This window comes from Dryobates pubescens, chromosome 10 (genome assembly GCF_014839835.1).
Source record: "Dryobates pubescens isolate bDryPub1 chromosome 10, bDryPub1.pri, whole genome shotgun sequence".
NCBI lineage: Eukaryota > Metazoa > Chordata > Aves > Piciformes > Picidae > Dryobates > Dryobates pubescens.
In genome coordinates, this window is record NC_071621.1 from 15,370,276 (window position 1) to 15,390,433 (window position 20,158).

General features: G+C 52.0%; 1 protein-coding gene across 2 annotated transcripts in view; it reads right to left on the bottom strand.

Annotated features, from left to right (window-relative positions):
• Nucleotides 1–1,058: 1,058 nt before the first annotated feature.
• Nucleotides 1,059–20,158, bottom strand: part of GDPD5 (glycerophosphodiester phosphodiesterase domain containing 5) — a 272,894-nt gene continuing 253,794 nt past the window's right edge. Inside the window, exons 13-17 of one of the 2 annotated variants that reach the window (XM_054164478.1) lie at nt 15,407–15,554; nt 12,410–12,492; nt 6,746–6,760; nt 2,125–2,237; nt 1,059–1,188 (exon numbers count right to left, since the gene is read on the bottom strand). In XM_054164478.1, the coding sequence (XP_054020453.1) occupies nt 1,073–1,188; nt 2,125–2,237; nt 6,746–6,760; nt 12,410–12,492; nt 15,407–15,554 (475 nt within the window). In that variant the 3' untranslated portion in view covers nt 1,059–1,072. The remainder of the gene's footprint in view (nt 1,189–2,124; nt 2,238–6,745; nt 6,761–12,409; nt 12,493–15,406; nt 15,555–20,158) is intronic. The other variant, XM_054164479.1, reaches the window with a different exon arrangement.

The window sequence follows — 20,158 nt, forward strand, 5'->3', positions numbered from 1 at the left end:
CTTGGGGTGGCAGGCACTTTAGCCAGATCTGAGTGGTGATGGTGCCCATGGCATTGCTTGTTGCAAGCCATCCAGACTCCTGCCAGAGCCCAACTCAGGGAGAAGATAGAAAGAATGAGAAAAAGGTGTGTGTGGGGGAAAGATCAAGAATCAAAGCATTGCTGCCAGCAGACGTCAATCCAGAGCCAACCCTCATGATTTGCCTTCAAGGCTGTGGCAGAACAGGTTCAAGAAGAGCATCCAGGCTTTGGGGAAGGAGGGTGGGACAGGGAGAAGGTGCCTAAGTGACTGAGTCAGTGCAACCCCTTCCCTGGCTCTGAACTTCGGTGCTACCTTCTCTCCCAGGAAAGCTTTTCTCCTCCAAACAACCTCCTGTTGCCTTCAAGCTAAAACTTCATTGCCCAGGAAAGGGAGAGATGCAAAACCAAACCAACCAAAAGCAAAGCAAACCAAACCACCCCAACCCATAACAAAAACAACACTTCACAAGAACATCACAACGTTTGAGCTACACAATCGCTGCCCCCAGGGAAGGGAAGGAGTGGAGCAGGGGGAGAAAGGAGAGACACATCCAAGGGTGGTTTTCTTTCTCAGGACCCTCTCCACCACCGCCCCCCCCAACCCCACCAAGGGGGCTTCGGGTTGCCACAGCAAGATTCCAGTAACTTCAGCCAGAAGGTTGAGGGTTTAATGAACACAGTATTTCCACTCATGCCCTGAAAAACAAAATATTACACACAAAAAAAAAAAAAAGAGAAAGACAACAACAACCAAAAAAAAAACCCCAAAATCAGATTTTTCTACATATTTACAAAAAAACCCACAAACACCCCCCCCCCCACCCCCCCAACCTCGCAACCAGGGAGGTGGAGCAGCTAGCCATGGGGTATGGGAAGGGGGTCTCTGCCCAGGGAGCAGTTCCTCAAAGGTTCCCATCCCTCGGTCAGCAGCGGAGCGCGGCTCGCACTGCTGCAGCACAACGCTGGGGGGCGCCAGAGGGCAGGGCGGGAGCCGAGGCTGGCACGGCGGGGTCGGAGCCCGGGCTGGCACGGCGGGGTCGGAGCCCGGGCGCTCAGCTGATCCGCAGCCTGGCGTCCCGCCGCTCCGGGGGGGTCACCAGCTCGTTGGCGTAGCCGTTCTCGGAGCAGAGGGACAGCTCGTCCGGGGGCTCCACGCCGTTGTTGATCTCTGGGGAGCGGAGGAAAAAGCAGGGACACGGTCACAGGGGCGCAAGGCGCAGAACCACGTTCAGGCTGGGAAAGACCCTCAGGATCGCCAAGTCCAGGCCAGAACCCCACTCTGCGGGGATCCCCCCTAAACCTTAGCCCCATGCACCCTTGTAGGGTAGGGTTCTGGGTTGGACTTGGTGATGCTGAGGGTCTTTTCCAGCCCGAATGTTTCTGCGGTTCTGTGAATCAACACCCCAAGGGAATGACATGAAGCTATCTCTTGTTATCATTCTGTGCCCAATCCCTACATCATTGATCTCTTAGAATCATAGAATCAATAAGGTTGGAAGAGACCTCAGAGATCAGCGAGTCCAACCTGTCACCCAGCACCTCATGACTACTAAACCATGGCTCCAAGTGCCACATCCAATCCCCTCTTGAGCACCTCCAGGGACGGTGACTCCACCACCTCCCTGGGCAGCACATTCCAATGGCCAATCTCTCTGTCTGTGAAGAACTTCCCCTGGCACAGCTTGAGACTGTGTCCTCTTGTTCTGGTGCTGGTTGCTAGAGAGAAGAGACCAACCCCCACCTGGCTACAACCTTCCTTCAGGTAGTTCTAGAGAGCAATAAGGTCTCCCCTGAGCCTCCGCTTCTCCAGGCTAAGCAACCCCAGCTCCCTCAGCCTCTCCTCACAGGGCTGTGCTCCAGACCTCTCCCCAGCCTCATTGCCCTTCTCTGGACACCTTCAAGAGTCTCAATATCCTTACTCAAAGCCTCTGGAACCTTCCTATTTACAATCAGCGTTTCAGGCAGGGACTAGCTCAAACTGCCACTCTGCCCCACCAGCAGATAATGACAGCTGCATGAAGACCACCTGCTCCCTCAGCAGAGAGCAGGGTGACAGCTGAGTGATGAAGCAAGGAGCTGTGACTGAGCAGCCTCCCCTCTGTACCTGAGAAGATGAGCTTCTCCTTCATGATCTTGACGTCCCTGCTGGAGCGGCGGACGGCAGCGCTGAGCATGATCTGCTCCGGGTTGTAGGTCCTGATGCTTCCTAGGCGCCACCTGCAAGGCAAGAGGGAGGTATCAGAAGCTGCTCTCACCGGTCATGGGAGCATCCTCAGTTCCAGTGGCCACCAACTATTTGGAGAACAAGTCCCAGAGACCCTCACACCTCCGCTCTCTTGCCTCTAATGCAGCCCCACGCAGTAGGAGGATGTTGAGAGATGAGAATGTTATCCCAGAGGGGTACAAACAGCTCCCCCTGAACCACCTGGAGCATCCTAATTCCACTAATGACTCCAAGGGCAGCAGGTGCCCCTAACCCCTTGCACTCAGGTGCCCAAAGGAGGTAAGGCTGTTGGTACTCTTAGGGCTGGAAAGAGGGAACAGAAGGAGAGACCAAGGCAAGCAGAGGAGCCATAAGCTTTCCCTCACTGAGTGCCACGCTCACTCTTGTGGCAGAAGGCGGCTCAAAGACAATTTAAGGTCTCAAACCTGAGATGCAGCAAAGGCACTGTCCCCACACAGGTAGCTGTCACACAGGATTCCCCTGAATATGACTTCTCCCAGAGGATTTTCCTCCTCAAAGCCCAGGTCTTCACCCAGATGTTTCTACTCAACCCCTCCACCTTTTCAGCCTTGGTGGAACACCAGAAGTTCCAACCACACAAGCACCATGAGGCTGAGGGGAACTTGGCCCCATTCAAAATTAGCCAACCTTTTCTCCTCATTAAGGAGTTCATGTAAAGGAAATCATTGGTGTTAGTAATCATCCCATTATTTAGGTTGGAAAAGACCTTTAAGACCAAGTCCAACCAATAACCCACCACAGCCTTAAGCAACAGAAGTTCAAGGGGAATTCTGATTTTGGTAGAAGCCTCATCCCTGGAGGTTTTGAAGGCCAGGCTGGATGTGGCTCTGAGCAACCTGCTGTAGTGTGAGGTGTCCCTGCCCATGGCAGGGGGGTTGGAACTGGCTGGTCCTTGAGGTCCCTTCCAACCCTGACAATTCTGTGATTCTATGTGGCAGACCTTCAGCTGCAGAGATGGTAGCACTGGGCCTGAAAGTGGTGCTGAAAGAGGGGGAAACAGGACTTGGTGGCCTCAGGCAAAAGCAAGACTCCACTGCAAAGGGATGCTGCTTGAAATTAGGCTTCCACAGCCCCCACACCACTGATTCATAGAATCATGGAATGGTCTGGGTTGGAAGGGACCTGCAAAGGGCATCCAGTCCAACCCCCTCTGCACTCAGCAGAGACATCCTCAACTAGCTCAGGTTGCCCAGAGCCCTGTCCAGCCTCACCTTGACTATCTCCAGGGATGGGACCTCAACCACCTCCCTGGGCAACCTGTTCCAGTGTTCCACCACCCTCATGGTGCAGAACTTGTTCCTCACATCCAGTCTAAATCTGCACTTCTCTAGTTTGAAGCCATTACCCCTCCTCCTGTCACTTCAGGCCTTTGCAAGCAGTCTCTCTCCAGCCTTCTTGTAGCCCCCTTCAGGTACTGGAAGTCTGCTATTAGGTCTTTCTTCTCCAGGTCTTCTCTTCTCCAGGCTGAACACCCCCAGCTCCCTCGGCCTGGTCTCAGAGCAGAGCTGCTCCAACCCCCTGAGCATTTTCGTGGCCATCATCCTACCTCCTGACCATGGAGAAAAGGCTTTCAAAGCAAATCCCCTTGTCCCTGCTGGAACCAGGGAGGCTGTAAAGCCATTTGGTGGAGGAACAGCAGGGACTGGGGGTGGCTTATGGAGTTTCTGATCTTCTGGCACCACCTAGTGGCTCTTCCACGCCAGAAAAGGTCATTTCTGTCAACTTTTTTTCCCTTTCTGCAGAAATATTTTCGTTGTTGGGTGGCATTTTCATCGGCTTTAGGGTGGCAACCACCTTCTCTTACACTTCTAACCCCCCCTTCCCAGCCTCTGGAAGCAAAGGACCCACACATCTGCAGCCGGGGTCTACAAAGCAACCCCCACAAAAGAGCTGGTGCTGATTTTGTGGCATTTCCATCCCCTTCCCAAATCCCAGTGGGTGACACTGCATCATCAGGCTTTGAGTAGGGTATGGCTGAAGGTATGGCTCTGTTCCAAGGAAGAAGGGGTAGGATGGCAATACAACACAACTCACAGACCCATGGAGAGAAGCAACACAGAGGAAGGACAAGGAGGTGAAGACATTCAAGTATAAAAAGCTTTCTATCATCATCATCTAAGCTGAGCCCTTCTGACCAGTTGTTTTTTGTCCCATACAGGCAGATCCCACTAAGGTCAAAGTGGTTGCAAGTGCAGAGGACCATACAGGAGAAGAGTTCTCCTTAAACTCTAACCAGAACCAAAACACATTGCTGCAAGAAGTCTTCTCTCTGACACCATCAGAATTATCAACATCAGCTTTGGTTGCATGGCCAAAAGCCATAGAATGGCTTGAGGTGGAAAGGGTCTTAAAGATCATCCAGTTCCAATTTCCCTGCCCTGGACAGGGACACCTCCCACTAGCCCAGGTTGCTCCGAGCTTCATCCATGATGATCTCCAGCTCATAGGTCCTCAACATCCCATGGAGGGCAAGGGTTATTTTGAGGCACAGGCAGCCAAGCCTCAAGGGTTTGCAGGGACCAAGGACTTTACTCCTCCTGCCAAGAGGAATGGCCACTTGCTCTCTGCTCCCCATCTCGCCTGGTGGCTGTGGTCAGACCCAGCATGGCTGCATACACACAAGAGGTCAATGACTCCTCACAGGGGTACTGTGAGGGTCACAGAGCCCTGGAGCAGGCTGCCCAGCGAGGCTGTGGAGTCTGCTCTGGAGACTTTCAAAACCCATCTGGTTGTGCTCCTGTGAGACCTGCACCAGATTCTATGCTCCTGCTCTGGCAGGGGGGGTTGGACTTGATGATCTCCAGAGGTCCCTTCCAACCTCTACCATCCTGTGATCGACCAAACCAGGAGAGGGTGACCCCCGGGTTTTCAGGGCTACCCTCTTAGGAGAGCCACCACAACGCAACTCCGCTCCACCACCGTGCAAAACACTTTCTGCTGTGCTCAAGCAGCCTCTTGGGTCTCCAGAAAGCTTAAGAGAAAAGAGCACCTCTCCTACCCCCTTGGGCTCTGGTGTGATGGGCCACGTTTAGGACAGCGGCGTGCAAAAGGGCCAGACAGACAGCAGGTAGCTCTTGCTCTGGGAGGTTGGCATCAAAGCAGACCAGACGGACACAGGGTGGGAACAGACTAAAAGATACTGGGACAACAACACAGAGACAGCATACACCGTGTTAGGGCCACCTCTGGACCCCTGGGTTTGGTGGGGAGATGGCTAAATGGCAAGGGGAAGGGGTGGGAGAGGAGCGAGGTGGAGGAGCCAAGGGGGTTGGTTGGCGCTGAGGTGAGGAGATGGAGCGAGCAAAGAGCCAAGCCAGCCACAACCAGCGTCCCCATCCTGCCACTGCTCTTGCCTGAAGCCTACCCAGCTCCTCCATGCCTGTCTTCTCCTTAGCCACAAGCCAAGGAGAGAGAGGAAGGCAAGGAGGGGAGAGCACCCAACCTCCCTGCACCTGTAAGCAGGGCACAGCCTGGCCCCGTAGCCAGGTGCTGCTCTGGGGAGATGTTGTGAGGATGGAATGCTGCAAATCCAAGGTACCCTGAGGAGCAGGCAACACTTGCAGGTGGCCAACCCTGACCCCCAGAAGGCAGTGGGTGGGCAGAGGGAGAGGGGCAGATAAGCACAGAGAGGGAGTAGCCAAGTCCTCAGAGACACCACCCTGTGGCACACAGCAGAAGGGATGGAGGAGGTAAGGCCTGAGGAGTGTGGTCCAAGGCTTTACTGCAGACAAGTGAGAACACTCCCCTCCAAGGGGATGAGAATGACTGGTGAGGAAACAGCCCAAACAAGGAGAAAGCTGAGTTTCCAATTGATGGCACTTCCAATCCAGCATCCCAGGCTCATTCTCTTCCCTGGTGCAGAGCTAGTTGTTTCCACACTGCGCTGCACAGGAAGAGAGTCCTGCAAGATTCCCAAGCTCTGACTGATGAGCCAAAGCTTTCCAGCTCTTAGACTTTAGAATTCCTTCCCAGGGCTACCTCATTTCCTTTGGAACTGGCCAGATTGGGAGAGTTTGGTCTCAAAAGAAACCCCCAAAACCAAACAAACAGAAGAAAGAAGGGATATTTTGGATGGGGTTATTTCCATGGAGGAAGCATTACATCCACTGGGAATTTCCCCATGACAACATGCTACAGGACCTCAGAAGAGGGCTGTTTCAAAAGGCAGAGACTTGGCCCACTGGGACAGGTGGGCAGATTGCCTTCCAAACATCTACCAGCTTCAGCATCAGGCTCCCGTGGTGCTTATGACTATGGACTATGCAATGTTCAGAGCCTCATGGTCTCCCCCTGCCCTGTGAAGCCTGATGTTTGAAAGCATCATGAGAAGCTGCATCCTGCCCTGTCCATCTGCAGTGAAGCCATAGCAGAGAGGAAGAAAGAAAGAGAGAGAGAGAGAGAGCAAGAAAGGAAGGTTGAATGAAAAAAAAATACCAACTGAATAAATAAAAGAGAAAGAGGAGGAAAGCACCAGAATTACCTGATCATGTGATAGCTGTGAGATGCCAGAATGCAGCAGAGAGAGAAAGAGGAGGAACATGCACAACAGTCAGAGCAAGTAAGAAAATAAACAAGGCAAAGAGGCAACAAGAGATCAGTTAGAAGTCATCCCAGTTGGTCTTTTCCCCCGCTGGAGAGGCTGCCACGATGCTGTCAGCAGGGCTGGAGAAGAGCAGGAGGAGCAACTCCTACCCACGGCTACAGAGGAGACAAGGCATGCACAGGAGAGAAGAAGAGCACCTCTGTTCCCACCCACCCCCCTCTCATCCTTGCACAAAGGAAGCAACTCTGGTTTGCCAACTCCCCCCCAAAAACCCCCCAACATCTTGGATACAAACAACACCCCCCCCCCCCCCCAACCCACAAATAAGCCAAAAAGCCCCAAAGCATGCCACTGAAGGCCAAATGCCAAGCCCCACTTCCTGGAGCTGAACCCCACCAGCAGGCAGCAGCTGGGCAATGCTGCCGTGATCTTCATCCTCAACTTGTCAGCCTTTCATGTGGTGGAGAAACTGGAGTGGGAGGGGAATGGCTGTCTCCTGCACCAGGCTTTTGGCAGAGCAAGCCCTCTGCTGCAGAAAGTCCAACTGCTGGGACTTGACTGCTGCCTTCCTCCCTGTACTGCCTTGGGGTTGAGCTGTCCCAAGGGAGAGATCCAAAAGCAGACCTCTGGTCTTACCCTGCCCATGGCTAGACCGCTCTGAGCAATTGGCCTTTCCATGAAGCTGGGCGGGGAGCTCGGTGCTTCAGGCTGGAGGAAGCTGGTGGCAGTTTCCAGCTCCTCTCACCTGTATCACACTTGGCCTGAGGGTAGAAGAGAAACCCTGCAATGAGGTTTTCCTCCTTCTTGCCCTACTTCTACTCTTTCAAAGCGGAAGTAATTCAGTCTGTGCAGAGAGAAAGAGTCCAGCTATAGCAAGGTCCACACAGCTGTGACTTCAAAGGAGTTGGGGAGGGGTTTGGAACACAAACCCTATGAGGAGAGACTGAGTGAGTTGGGGTTGCTTAGCCTGGAGGAGACTCAGGGGTGACCTTTTTGCTCTCTACAACTACCTGAAGGGAAGTTGTAGACAGGTGGATCTTGGTCTCTTCTCCCAGGCAGCCAGCACCAGAACAAGAGGACACAGTCTCAGGCTGTGCCAGGGGAGGTTTAGGCTGGAGGTTAGGAGGAAGTTCTATACAGAGAGAGTGATTGCCCATTGGAATGGGCTGCCTGGGGAGGTGGTGGAGTCACCATGGTTGGAGGTGTTCAGGAGAAGACTTGATGGGGTGCTTGGTGCCATGGGTTAGTTGTTTAGGTGGTGTTGGATTGGTTGATGGGTTGGACACGATGATCTTGAAGGTCTCTTCCAACCTGGTTTATTCTATTCTGTTCTCTTCCCAAACATTCACCATTTCACTCTGCTTTGGATCCTGCATTCAGCAGCTTGAATCAGTTTAGTTCCTTCAGCTGTAGTCTCTTGGCTCTCATTCAGGAAAGTCCTCTGAAATGGACTTTGGGAGGTGATGCAACAGGCTGCAGTATCTCATTCCCTTGGCCTTGAAGTTCTGCTCTTCAGAGAGAATCATGGAATGGTCTGGGTTGGAAGGGACCTGCAAAGGGCATCCAGTCCAACCCCCTCTGCACTCAGCAGGGACATCCTCAACTAGCTCAGGTTGCCCAGAGCCCTGTCCAGCCTCACCTTGAGTATCTCCAGGGATGGGGCCCCAACAACCTCCCTGGGCAACCTGTTCCAGTGTTCCACCACCCTCATGGGGCAGAATCTGTTCTTCACATCCAATCTAAATCTGCTCTTCTCTAGTTTGAAGCCATTGCTTCTCATCCTGTCACTGCAGGCCTTTGCGAACAGTCTCTCTCCATCCTTCCTGAAGCCCCCTTCAGGTACTGGAAGTTGCTATTAGGTCTCCCTGGAGCCTTCTCTTCTCCAGGCTGAACACCCCCAGCTCCCTCAGTCTGTCCTCATAGCAGAGCTGCTCCAACCACATGATCATCATCTTGGCCCTTCTCTGGACCTGCTCCATCAGCTCCATGTCCTTCCTATACTGAGGGCTCCAGAGCTGGAAGAGGTCAGTTTCTGCTGCCAGACTCCTTGTGTTTCTGTATCTGACAGAGAAATGCAGGATCTAAAGAGTAAGAAGGTCTCTTAACCAAACCAACTGATGGATTTGAGGGAGTGGAAGAAGCTTCCAGACAATGCAGCCATAATGACCTTCCAGAGGAGAGGTTCAGTCAGCCACAACTCAGATCAGAAGACTTCTCAGAAGACTGTTCATCTCCTCTTGATCAGTGGTTTAATTAGCTGCTGGAAAACCTGCTCTGAGAGGGGAGGTTTGAATCTGCTGGGAGGTTTAGGCTAGATGTTAAGAGGAAATTCTTCCCAGAAAGAGAGATTGGCCATGGGAATGTGCTGCCCAGGGAGGTGGTGGAGTCACCATCACTGGAGGTGTTTAAAAAGAGCCTGGATGAGGCACTTGGTGCCATGGATTAGTTGATGAGATGGTGCTGGGTGATAGGTTGGACTGGATGATCTCAAAGGTCTTTTCCAACCTGCTTAATTCTGTTCTGTTCTGCTGCTCACTCCATTATCCCTTGCTGGAACTGGGGACCTGCTGGGCTGGGTCTACCAGAGTGGGACTGTGCAAGTTATGAATTCAGACACCAGCACAAACAGATCCAACATGTGGCTTAATGTCAAAGTCACAACAGCTCAGTTTGAGGGTGATGGAGCACTGGAGCAGCCTGCCCAGGGAGGTTATGAAGTCTCCTTCTCTGGAGAGATTCCAGACTTTCTTGGACACAATCCTGGGCAAGCTGCTGTGGATGACCCTGCTTTAGCAGGGGGGTTGGACAGGATGATCTCCAGAGGTGCCTCCCAACCTCTACCATTCTGTGGTAGTGCTGGCAGGAGCAACAGGCTACAGTAAGATGGCAAAAACACTTGGGTAATGATGCCCCTAGATGCTGGAATGTGTCAAGAGAAAGGCCATGAGGATGAGCAGAGGGCTGGAGCTCCTCCCCTATGAGAACAGGCTGAGAGAGTTGGGGCTGTTCAGTTTGGGAAAGAGAAGGCTCTGAGGAGACCTTATGTGGTCTTCCAGTATCTGAAGAAAGCTGGAGAGGGACCTTTTAGGGTGTCAGCAAGTGATAGCACTATGGGGAATGGATCCAAGTTAGAGGAGGGAAGATTTGGACATTAGGAAGAAGTTCTTCCCCATGAGGGTGGTGAGAGACTGGCACAGGCTGCCCAGGGAGGAAGCTTCATCCCTGGGGGTTTTTAAGGCCAGGCTGAATGTGGCTCTGGGCAACCTGATGTAGTGTGAGGTGTCCCTGCCCACGGCAGGGGCTTTGGAACTAGGTGATCCTTGAGGTGCCTTCCAACCCTGAGAGTTCTGTGACACTGTGCTCATGCAAGCAGATGATCTGGGAGAGCACAGCAGCAAAATCGCTGGCTCAGGAGGACTGAAGCCAATTCAGTTGCTGATGCTAAGACAAAGGCATTTCAGATCTCAAGAAGAAAGGAAAGTGTAGGTCCCCTGATGTCTCCAAGAGAGTCATTTGTGCATGTCAAGGCAGATGAGATTATAGAGGGGAGGGAAGGGGGGTTGCCATTTCATGCAGGATGACACATTTTCCCTGGAGGGAGCACAACTCTCTCAGCTCATCCTTGTGCCCAACGAGGCTCATCACACTGTCACCACTGACAGCTAAAATGGCTCCTGGGAGGAAAGGCACATCAGCAGGAGGACACCCTGCTCTCCTCCTTTATAAGCCCCATGAGGGGAGGCTGAGGGAGATGGGGTTGTCAAACCTGGAGAAGAGAAGGCTCAAGGGAGACCTTATTGCTCTCTACAGCTTCCTGAAAGGAGGTTGTAGCCAGGAGGGGGTTGGTCTCTTCTCTCTAGCAACCAGCACCAGAACAAGAGGACACAGTCTCAAGCTGTGCCAGGGGAAGTTTAGGCTGGAGGTGAGGAGAAAGTTCCTCCCAGAAAGAGTAATTGGCCTATTGGGATGTGCTGCCCAGGGAGGTGGTGGAGTCACCATCCCTGGAGGTGTTCAAGAAAGGACTGGATGTGGCACTTGGAGCCATGGCTTAGTTGTCAGGAGGTGTTAGGTATTAGGCAATAGGTTGGACTTGATGATCTCTGAGGTCCTTTCCAACCTGGTTGATTCTGTGATTGTATGATAATCAAGAGGAGGGCAGTTCATCTAGCTCTGCTGTTAGGAAGGTGATTTGCTTCCTCCTGACTGATATCAGTCTTAACTTCTCTGCTCCACATGTATTTTCAGGGAGTGTGGCTAACAGTGAGGCTCCTGCTGTGCCCTCCTCAAAACCTTGCTCCTCCTCTTCCCTGGAAAAATGGGAGAAGACACTTTCTCTAGGCACCAAACTAAGTAACTGATCTGATTTGCTAAATCACAGCATTTCTGTTTCTTCATCCAAAATGGGAACAAATGGATCTGAGAAGCCCCTGGAGTGTTCTTTTTGAAGGCTGTCCTGGTTTGAGCTAGAACAGAACCAATTCTGCTCAGGGATTTGGCTTCTCAGCTCAGGCTCTGCTCAGGGAGGGCATTTTCTGAAGTTGAGGGCAGGTTTGCACAGCCAAGAGCTGCTCGTAGCGGTGAGAAGCTGACAGGGAGAGCTACTGCCAAGGGTTGGGCTGCAGAAAGGCTCTTGCTGAGACTTGCTCCTGTGCAGACCCAAGGACACTGCCATATCTTGTGTGTCACATTGGGGTGCAGTAAGTCAGAGGTGGCATCTGTGTGGATGAGCAGAGTGGACAGGTGGCCCTAAGCTGACCAACAAGGGATTCCATCCCATGGATGTCATCTTCAGGATCAAGCTGAGGGATCACCAGGGTAAAGCCTCTTCTTAACAGCCAGCCCCCAAGCATGACTCTGTCCATTGTGCCTTCAATCCCAATCCATGTATTCCTGAATCCAGTTCTGAGATCCAGCTCCTGAATCCAATTCCCATTTGCCACTGAGTCCAGTCTGGGATTTCTCCAGTGCCTGCCCACAGCATCAGTGATGATGGTGACATCACTGCCATCAGGGGTTGGGTTTGATACTGGTTTGGATCTATTTGTGTCTGTTTCCTTTCAATGTTCTTATTTCCATCCCAGCTGGTTTAGTTTCTTTCCTAACCCATCAACCTCTCTCCTTTATTCCCTTTCTCTTCCCTTTGGGAAAGCAGAGCCATTCACAGAGAACATCTGTCCCTCATTTAGTGGCCAGCCCAGCCCTAATCCTTGACAAAGGCTATGATAGTGGAACCTCCAAACATCTCCTTTTGTTCTTTGGAAGCATTTTCATCCCTTTCTCAAGGTCCATTTCCCTCAAGCATTTCCAGTTTCTCTCCCACACGCATTCATGGGCAGAACAAGGCATCTACTGCTCCTGATTTGAGATTCAGTCCAAAACTGGTGGCTGGATCCAACTCAAAGTCACCTCTCAGAAGCTGGATTATTGTTTGCAGTCTTTGGAGCTGCCCTGCTGTTGCACTCCAAGTGCCTGAGGAGCATCACACTCCTCTCTCCCATCCCTACCCCATGCTCTGAACAACAACAGCAGCAACAAAAATCAAGCCACACACACACCCCACAAGAAGCCAAAAGAGAGCTGAGCAGTAACCATGCTACTTACTTCTGGAATATAAAAACTCCTACAATGATGATAAATGAAATGAGATCAGAGGTGATCCAGATTAGGTGGTACTCATCTGGAGGCTGGAAGACACAATAAAGTAAAATAAACCAAAACAGAAGCAGACCTTGAACCTTCTGCTTTGAACAACCACAGAGAGGCCAACCCCCACCTCCCTCCAACATCCTTTCAGGGAGTCACAGAGTGCATGAAGGTCTTACCTCAGCCTCCTCTTCTCCAGACTAAACAACCCCAGGTCCCTCAGCCACTCCTCACAAGTATCTTGCTCTAGACCCTTCCCCAGCTTTGTTGTCCTTCTCCAGACACACTTGAGCACCTCAATGTCCTTCTTGCAGTGAGGGACCCAAAACTGAGCCCAGGATTCGAGGTGTGGCCTCACCAGAGCTGAGTACAGGAGGACAACCACTGCCCTGGTCCTACTGGTCACACTATTCCTGACCCAAGCCAGGATGTTCTTGACCTCCTTGGCCACCTGAGCACACCATGGCTGATGTTCAGACAACTGTCAACCAGCACCCCCAGGTCCTCATCTGCTGGGCAGCTTTTCAGCCACTCTACCCCAAGCCTGTAGCATGGCTTGGGGTTGGTGTGACCCAAGTGCAGGACTCAGCACTTTGCCCCCTTCTAAGTACAGAAAGGCCACAGATAAGGTCACCCCAGAGCCTTCTCCTCTCCAGGCTGATGGTGCAGTTGCTTAGATCACACCACTCAGGCATTTCCATAAGCAGGAAATGCAGAGGTCTGAATGCTGCTGGCGATACAGGAGCATGGATTTGCAGCAAAGGGCTGAGGTGGGAGCCCAGCAGATGGAGAAGCTGTTGAAGGAGGGCTGCAAGCACCAACAAAGAGGCTTTTTGGAACACAAGGCTGCCAGTGACATGCACACAAGCCCTGCCATCTGTAGTGGGGGACAGATGTCTGCAGCAGCACAGTTCAGATGAGGATAATCTCTTCTGCCAACTGACCCAATCTTTATAAAGCCATTTCCAGTTCTCCAGCTTCAGTGGAGAATTTGTGTAGTCAGGCAGAAGCAGGAGGTTAAGCTGAGGCTAAGGACATCATGCATAGATTGTCACCCACCTAGGCAGTAGATTCATGGAATCATAGAACAGATTTGGTTGGAAGAGAGCTTTCAGATCATCAAGCTTAACCATAACTCAAGACTGCCAGGTGGCCACTAAACCCTGTCCCTCAGCACCACATCTACACAGCTTTCAAATTTCCCCAGGGACGAGGACTCCACCACTTCTCTTGGCAGCCTGTTCCAGGCCTTGACAACCCTTTTGGGGAAGACATTTTTCCTAATATCCAACCTAAACCACTTTTAGTACAATTTGAGGCCATTTCTTCTCCTATCCCCTGTTACCTGGGAGAAGAGATCAACCCCCACCTCCTTACAACCTCCCTTCAGGGAGTTGCTGAAGAGTGAGAAGGTCTCCCAGCAGTTCAGCTTGAATGTTTCTGTCATACAGAGAGGGAGACCTCTCAATCCTAATAGCAGGTTGAACCCAACCAACACTTCTTGGAGAAACCCATTAGCCACATGGCTGCAGCAATCAACAGCTACCTCTACACCTTTCCACTGCATCCTCTTGGAATCACAGAACTGTTAGGGTTGGAAGGGACCTCAAGAATCATCCAGTGCCAACCCCCCTGGGCAGGGACACCTCACACCAGAGCAGGTTGCTCACAGCCACATCCAGCCTGGCCTTCAAAACCTCCAGGCATGAGGCTTCCACCACTTCCCTGGGCAACCTGTGCCAGTGTCTCACCACCCTCATGGGAAAGAACCAGCACCCCTAGGTCCCTCTCTGCCTGGCTCCTCTCCAGCCACTCTGACCCCAGCCTGTAGCACTGCCTGGGGTTGCTGTGGCCAATGTGCAGCACCTGGCACTTGGATGTGTTCAATCTCCTGCCCTTGGACTCTGCCCATCTGCCCAGCCTGGCAAGGTCCCTCTGCAGAGCCCTCCTACCTTCTTACAGATCGACACCTGCTCCCAGCTTGGTGTCATCTGCTCCTCAGAGGACTTGATTTCCAGACCCCACACCAGCCTTGTTGCCCTTCTCTGAACCCACTCCAGCACCTCAATGTCCTTCTTGGAGTGAGAGGCCCAAAACTGAACACAGTGCTTGAGGTGCAGCCTCACCAGTGCTGAGTACAGGGGTAAGATCACTTCCCTGGTCCTGCTGGCCACACTATTGTCAGGATGCTGGTGGCCTTCTTGGCCACCTGAGCACACTTGTGGCTCGTCTTCACACAGGTGCTGAGCAGCACCCACAGCTCCCTCACTGTGTGGTGGGTCGAAAATTCCCCCCAACATTAACTTTGCCAGCCCAGCCCACTTGGAAGCAAATGAACACAAGCCCTATGAGGAGAGGCTGAGGGAGGTGGGGTTGCTTAGCCTGGAGAAGAGAAGTCTCAGGGGAGACCTTACTGCTCTCTTCAACTACCTTAAGGGAGGTTGTGGACAGGCAGAGGTTGGTCTCTTCTCCCAGGCAACCAGCACCAGAACAAGAGGAAGCATTTACAACAATCACAGGTTTTTACAATTAATAAACAGCACAAGGAACCCCCTGACCAGAAACCAGGGGAGCTGCTAATAGCTTCCCACTCCCTGCCCCCCTCCTTACCCTCCTGGACACAGAGGGACAAGAGAAAAGAGCAGAGAGCTGTTAGAACTTAGCCAAAACAATGCAGCCAAGGTCAAGCAGGAGCACAAAGTTAGTATCTCCCAGAGGGAGGAAGCCAAAAGAGAGACAGGAAGTTTACCAAACTAATTCTTATGGTAGACATCTCTCCACAGGGATTGCTCAGAACTATCCTTGTTTTCCCTTTTCCACCCAGTGCTGATCTGGCTACGTTCTCCTACTTTCTGTTCCAGATCTGTGCAGCATTTGAAAGGTACAGCCTAAAGCTACCACACTCTGCCAGGCTTCCCACACTCTGCCAGGCTTCCCACACTCTGCCAGGCTTACCATTAGCCAGATGGGCAAAGGCACCTTGCGTAGGACGTGGGAGCTGTCGGAGGTGACTGACTGGACACCAGCACACCACAGGATGGAGAACAGCCAGGGCTCGTTCACAGTGTACAGATTCACACTCAGGTTGGCCATGCTGTAGTCCCTGTCAGGAGGCAGAATACAGGATTAAGCAGGTTGGAAAAGCCCTTTGAGATCATCCAGTCCAACCTATCGCCCAACACCATCTCACCAACTAAACCATGGCACCAAGTGCCTCATCCAGGCTCTTTTTAAATGCTTCCAGGGATGGTGACTCCACCACCTCCCTGGGCAGCACATTCCCATGGCCAATCTCTCTTTCTGGGAAGAATTTCTTCCTAACATCCAGCCTAAACCTCCCCTGGTGCAGCTTGAGACTGTGTCCTCTTGTTCTGCTGCTGGTTGCCTGGGAGAAAAGACCAACCCTCACCTGGCCACGACCTCCCTTCAGGTAGTTGTAGAGAGCAATAAGGTCTCCCCTGAGCCTCCTCTTCTCCAGGCTAAGCAACCCCAGCTCCCTCAGCCTCTCCTCATAGGGCTGTGCTCCAGACCCCTCCCCAGCTTTGTTGCCCTTCTCTGGACATATTCCACCATCTCAACATCTTTCTTGAATCGAGAGGCCCAGATCTGGACACAGCACTCAAGGTGTGGCCTAACCAGTGCTGAGTACAGGGGCAGAATGACCTCCCTGCTCCTACTGGCCAGAGAGGGAGATGTCAGTTCCCCAGTGAACATCAGACCTCCATCTCCACCAGGAGAACTCTTGCCATCAGCCACAGCTGTAATCACAGCTGGATGTATTTGGTTTGATTTGCATGAAATAGATTTTATTAGGGCATGGTCACTTATTATACAATCACAGAATGGTCTGGGTTGGAAGGGACCTCCAAAGGGCATCCAGTCCAACCCCCTGTGCACTCAGCAGGGACATCCCCAGCTAGATCAGGTTGCCCAAAGCCCTGTCCAGCCTCACCTTGAATATATCCAGGGATGTGGCCCCAACCACCTCCCTGGGCAACCTGTTGCAGTGTTCCACCACCCTCATGGTGCAGAACTTGTTCCTCACATCCAATCTAAATCTGCTCTGCTCCAGTCTGAATCCATTGCCCCTGTCCTATCACTGCAGGCCTTTGCAAACAGTCTCTCTCCATCCTTGTAGGCCCCCTTCCAGGTACTGCTATTAGGTCTCCCTGGAGCCTTCTCTTCTCCAGGCTGAACACCCCCAGCTCCCTCAGCCTGGCCTCGTAGCAGAGGTGCTCCATCCCCCTGGTCATTTTCCTGAGCAATCCAAGGGCACTGACAGTCAAATGGTTTGAACTTGAAAACTCTCTTCTTCACCTCTTGGATGCAACCTGAGTCAGGCCACAGCCCATCTCAGCTGCTTGCTGATGAATGCTGAGCCTGGCGTGGCTCTGCAGCAACCCCCTCATCACATTGATGTAATATCAACAGCTGTCTCAGATGCCTGCAACACCTCATAGGCAATTTGCTTAATTAAAAGCTGACAGATGCATTCCTCCAACAGCAGTTCCTTCAGCTCCCCATGCCCTCTGTTTCTGGAATGGCTGCAGAGCTACAGCTTCCAGTCTCCTGAGGTCCTTCTCTAAGGAGCTCAAAGCGCAAGCTGGGGCTCAGGAGCTGTCAAGCAGCAAATCAAGCACTGACAGTTGACTCCTTGTACCCAATTTGAGCTGCATAAATTGCTCTGTGCCCTTATCTATGAAGCAGAAGCATCACTAATCTCCAGCACAGAGATTAATCCTTGCGACTTTCATATCAGCCAAGCCCTTAGAGGTGGAAGGGACGAGATGTGGACATCCCAAAGCTCACAACATGATTAAAGTGCTCCAACAGCTAAGGGATTCTCAAGGGCAGAGGTGGTTGGAGCAATCCAGGTGATGATTTTGGAGGAGACTGAGGAAGCTGTGTCAAACCAGGGCTTGTTGAGCCTGCTCTGGCTTCTCCTGCAGGGCTGTAGCAATGTTTGACAGGGCCTCTGCAGTTCAAGAAACACTCAGGTGGGAGGTTCTGAGTTTGGAGACAGCTGAGGTGGAACTGATGAGAGATTAGGTCTGAGGAGCTGGGATAGATGACAGAGTTGGTGCATAGAGGACATTTGGTATCTAGAGTTGTTTGGGTTGGAGAAGACTTCCCAGATCATCAGGTCTTAGTCATTCATTACCTTTAAGATCATCTAGTCAACCATTCTCTAACTCTGCCAAGGCTGGTGCTAAACCTTGTGCCTCAGCACCACATCTCTGCCTCTTTTAAACACCTCCAGGGACAGGGATTCAACCACCTCCCTGGGGACCCTGTTCCAGGGGTTGAGAATCCTTTCACTGAAGAATTTTCTTCTACTGCCCAGCCCGAACCTCCCCTGGTGTGACTAGAAGCTGTTTCTTTCTGGGAAGAAGAGACCAACACCCATTTGGCTACAACCACCTTTCAGGGAGTTGTAGAGAGCCAGAAGGTCTTCCCTCAACCTCCTTTTCTCCAGGATGAACAGCCCCAGTTCCCTCAGCTGCTCCTCACCAGCTCTGCTCTCCAAACCCTGCACCAGCTTTTTTGTTGTCATTCTCTGGACACAGTCCAGCTCCTCAATGTGCTTCTAAGGGTGAGAGACCACCTAGCTCCAACCTCCTTTCATATGAAACTTTCCATGAGACAGAGCAAATAGGGGGAAAAAACAGGCAGGAATTATCCTGCACAGGCTTGACTTTAACGGTGAGCAACCAGACTCTTTGCTGGGAACAATGGAAAGACACCACTGGATGACTTTAAACAGGAGCAGGCTCTCAAGCAGCTATGGGATCAGCTGAGGACAGGCTGAGGGAGTTGGGGCTGTTCAGTCTGGAGAACAAAAGGCTCCAAGGAGACCTTCTTGTGGCCTTCCAGTCTCTGCAGGGGGCTACAGGAAAGCTGGGGAGGGACTTTTTAGGGTGTTATGGGACTGGGAGGAATGGAACAAAACTAGAAGTGGGTAGATTCAGATTGGCTGTTAGGGAGAAGTTCTTCCCCATGAGGGTTGTGAGAGACTGGCACAGGTTGCCCAGGGAGGTACCTGGTAGAAGCCTCATGCCTGGAGGTTTTTTAGGCCAGGCTGGATGTGGCTCTGAGCAACCTGCTCTAGTGTGAGGTGTCCCTGCCCATGGCAGAGGGGTTTGGAACTGGCTGATCCTTGAGCTCCCTTGCAACCCTGACAATTCTGTGATCCTATGATTCTTCCCCATTTCCAGCCTAAGAAAAGGAAATCATTTGAAGATGTTTTTATTTTAATCTGCAAACCTGTTCCATTTTCCAGGATTTGATTTTTTTTTAGGGGGAATGAAAAACATTTCAGCTTTGAAAATCACAAAAGCTTGAGTAGAGCCAATCCACCCTTTCTGAGAAAGGAGCCAACACACTGCCTGCATGGTTCAAACACAGGCTGGAGCAGAAGGAGAGGAACCTCATGCTGTGGCAGTCTCATTAAAGGGAAGGTCTGGCCAGCTGAAAGAGCTGAGAGAGGATAGGAATGAAAAGAGTGAATTCTCTGCAAAGAGAAACTTCTCAAAGCACCTCCAGGCTGTGGACTAATCAAAATACAGTGGTAGCAGCTCTGGAGCAGAGGAGCAGAAGCAAAGGGCAGCTGTTAATGAGGATGAAACAGGTCCTGGGAGTAAAGGCAGCGCACTCGCTGTGAGAAGCCCTCATTTTTTCCCCCAGAACTAACAATGCAATGGGAATCAGAAGATTCCTAGATTGGTTATTTCCAAAAGGATCCTCATCTACCAAATCAGCCTGGGGAGTCTCAGCCTGTGGAGTCAGTTCCTGGGAACAGCCTGGTGGTGATGTATCACAGATCCCAGGATGTTAGGGGTTGGAAGCGACCTCAGGAAATCATCAACTCCCTGCCAGAGCAGGACCAGAGAATCCAGTGCAGGTCACACAGGAGCACATCCAGATGGGGCTTGAAAGTCTCCAGAGAAGGAGACTCCACCACCTCTCTGGGCAGCCTGTTCCAGGGTTCTGTCACCCTCCCAGTGAAGAAGTTCCTCCTCATGTTGAGGTGGAACCTCCTGTGCTGGAGTTTATATCCTTTGCCCCTTGTCCTATCCCAGGGCACAGCTGAGCAAAGCCTGTCCCCTCCCTCCTCACCCCCAGCCCTCAGATATTGATTAACATTTATCCAATCCCCTCTCAGTCTTCTCTTCTCCAGACTAACCACCCCCAGGTCTCTCAGCCTCTCCTCACCAGGCAGTGCTCCAGGTCCCTTCAGCATCCTTGTAGCTCTCCCTTGGACTCTTCTCCAGCAGATCCCTGTCCCTCCTCAACTGGGGAGCCCAGAACTGGATGCAATATTCCAGGTGTGGTCTCAGCAGGGCAGAGTAGATGGGGAGGAGAACCTCCCTGGATCTGCTGGAGACACTCCTCTGAATGCACTCCAGGATCCCATTGGCCTTCTGGGCCACCAGGGCACATTGGTGGCCCCTGCAGAACTTGTTATCCACCAGGACTCCCAGGTCCTTCTCCACAGGGCTGCTCTTTAGCAGATCACTTCCTAACCTGTACTGTGCAGTTTATTCTTCCTCCCCATGTGCAGGACTCTGCACTTCTCCTTGCTGAACCTCATGAGCTTCCTCTCTGCCCAGCTCTCAGTGTGTCCAGGTCTTGCTGAAAGGCTGCACAGCCATCAGGCACATGGGTAAGGACAAAGCTTGCACAGCTCAAGCTTTCAGGAGCAAGCCC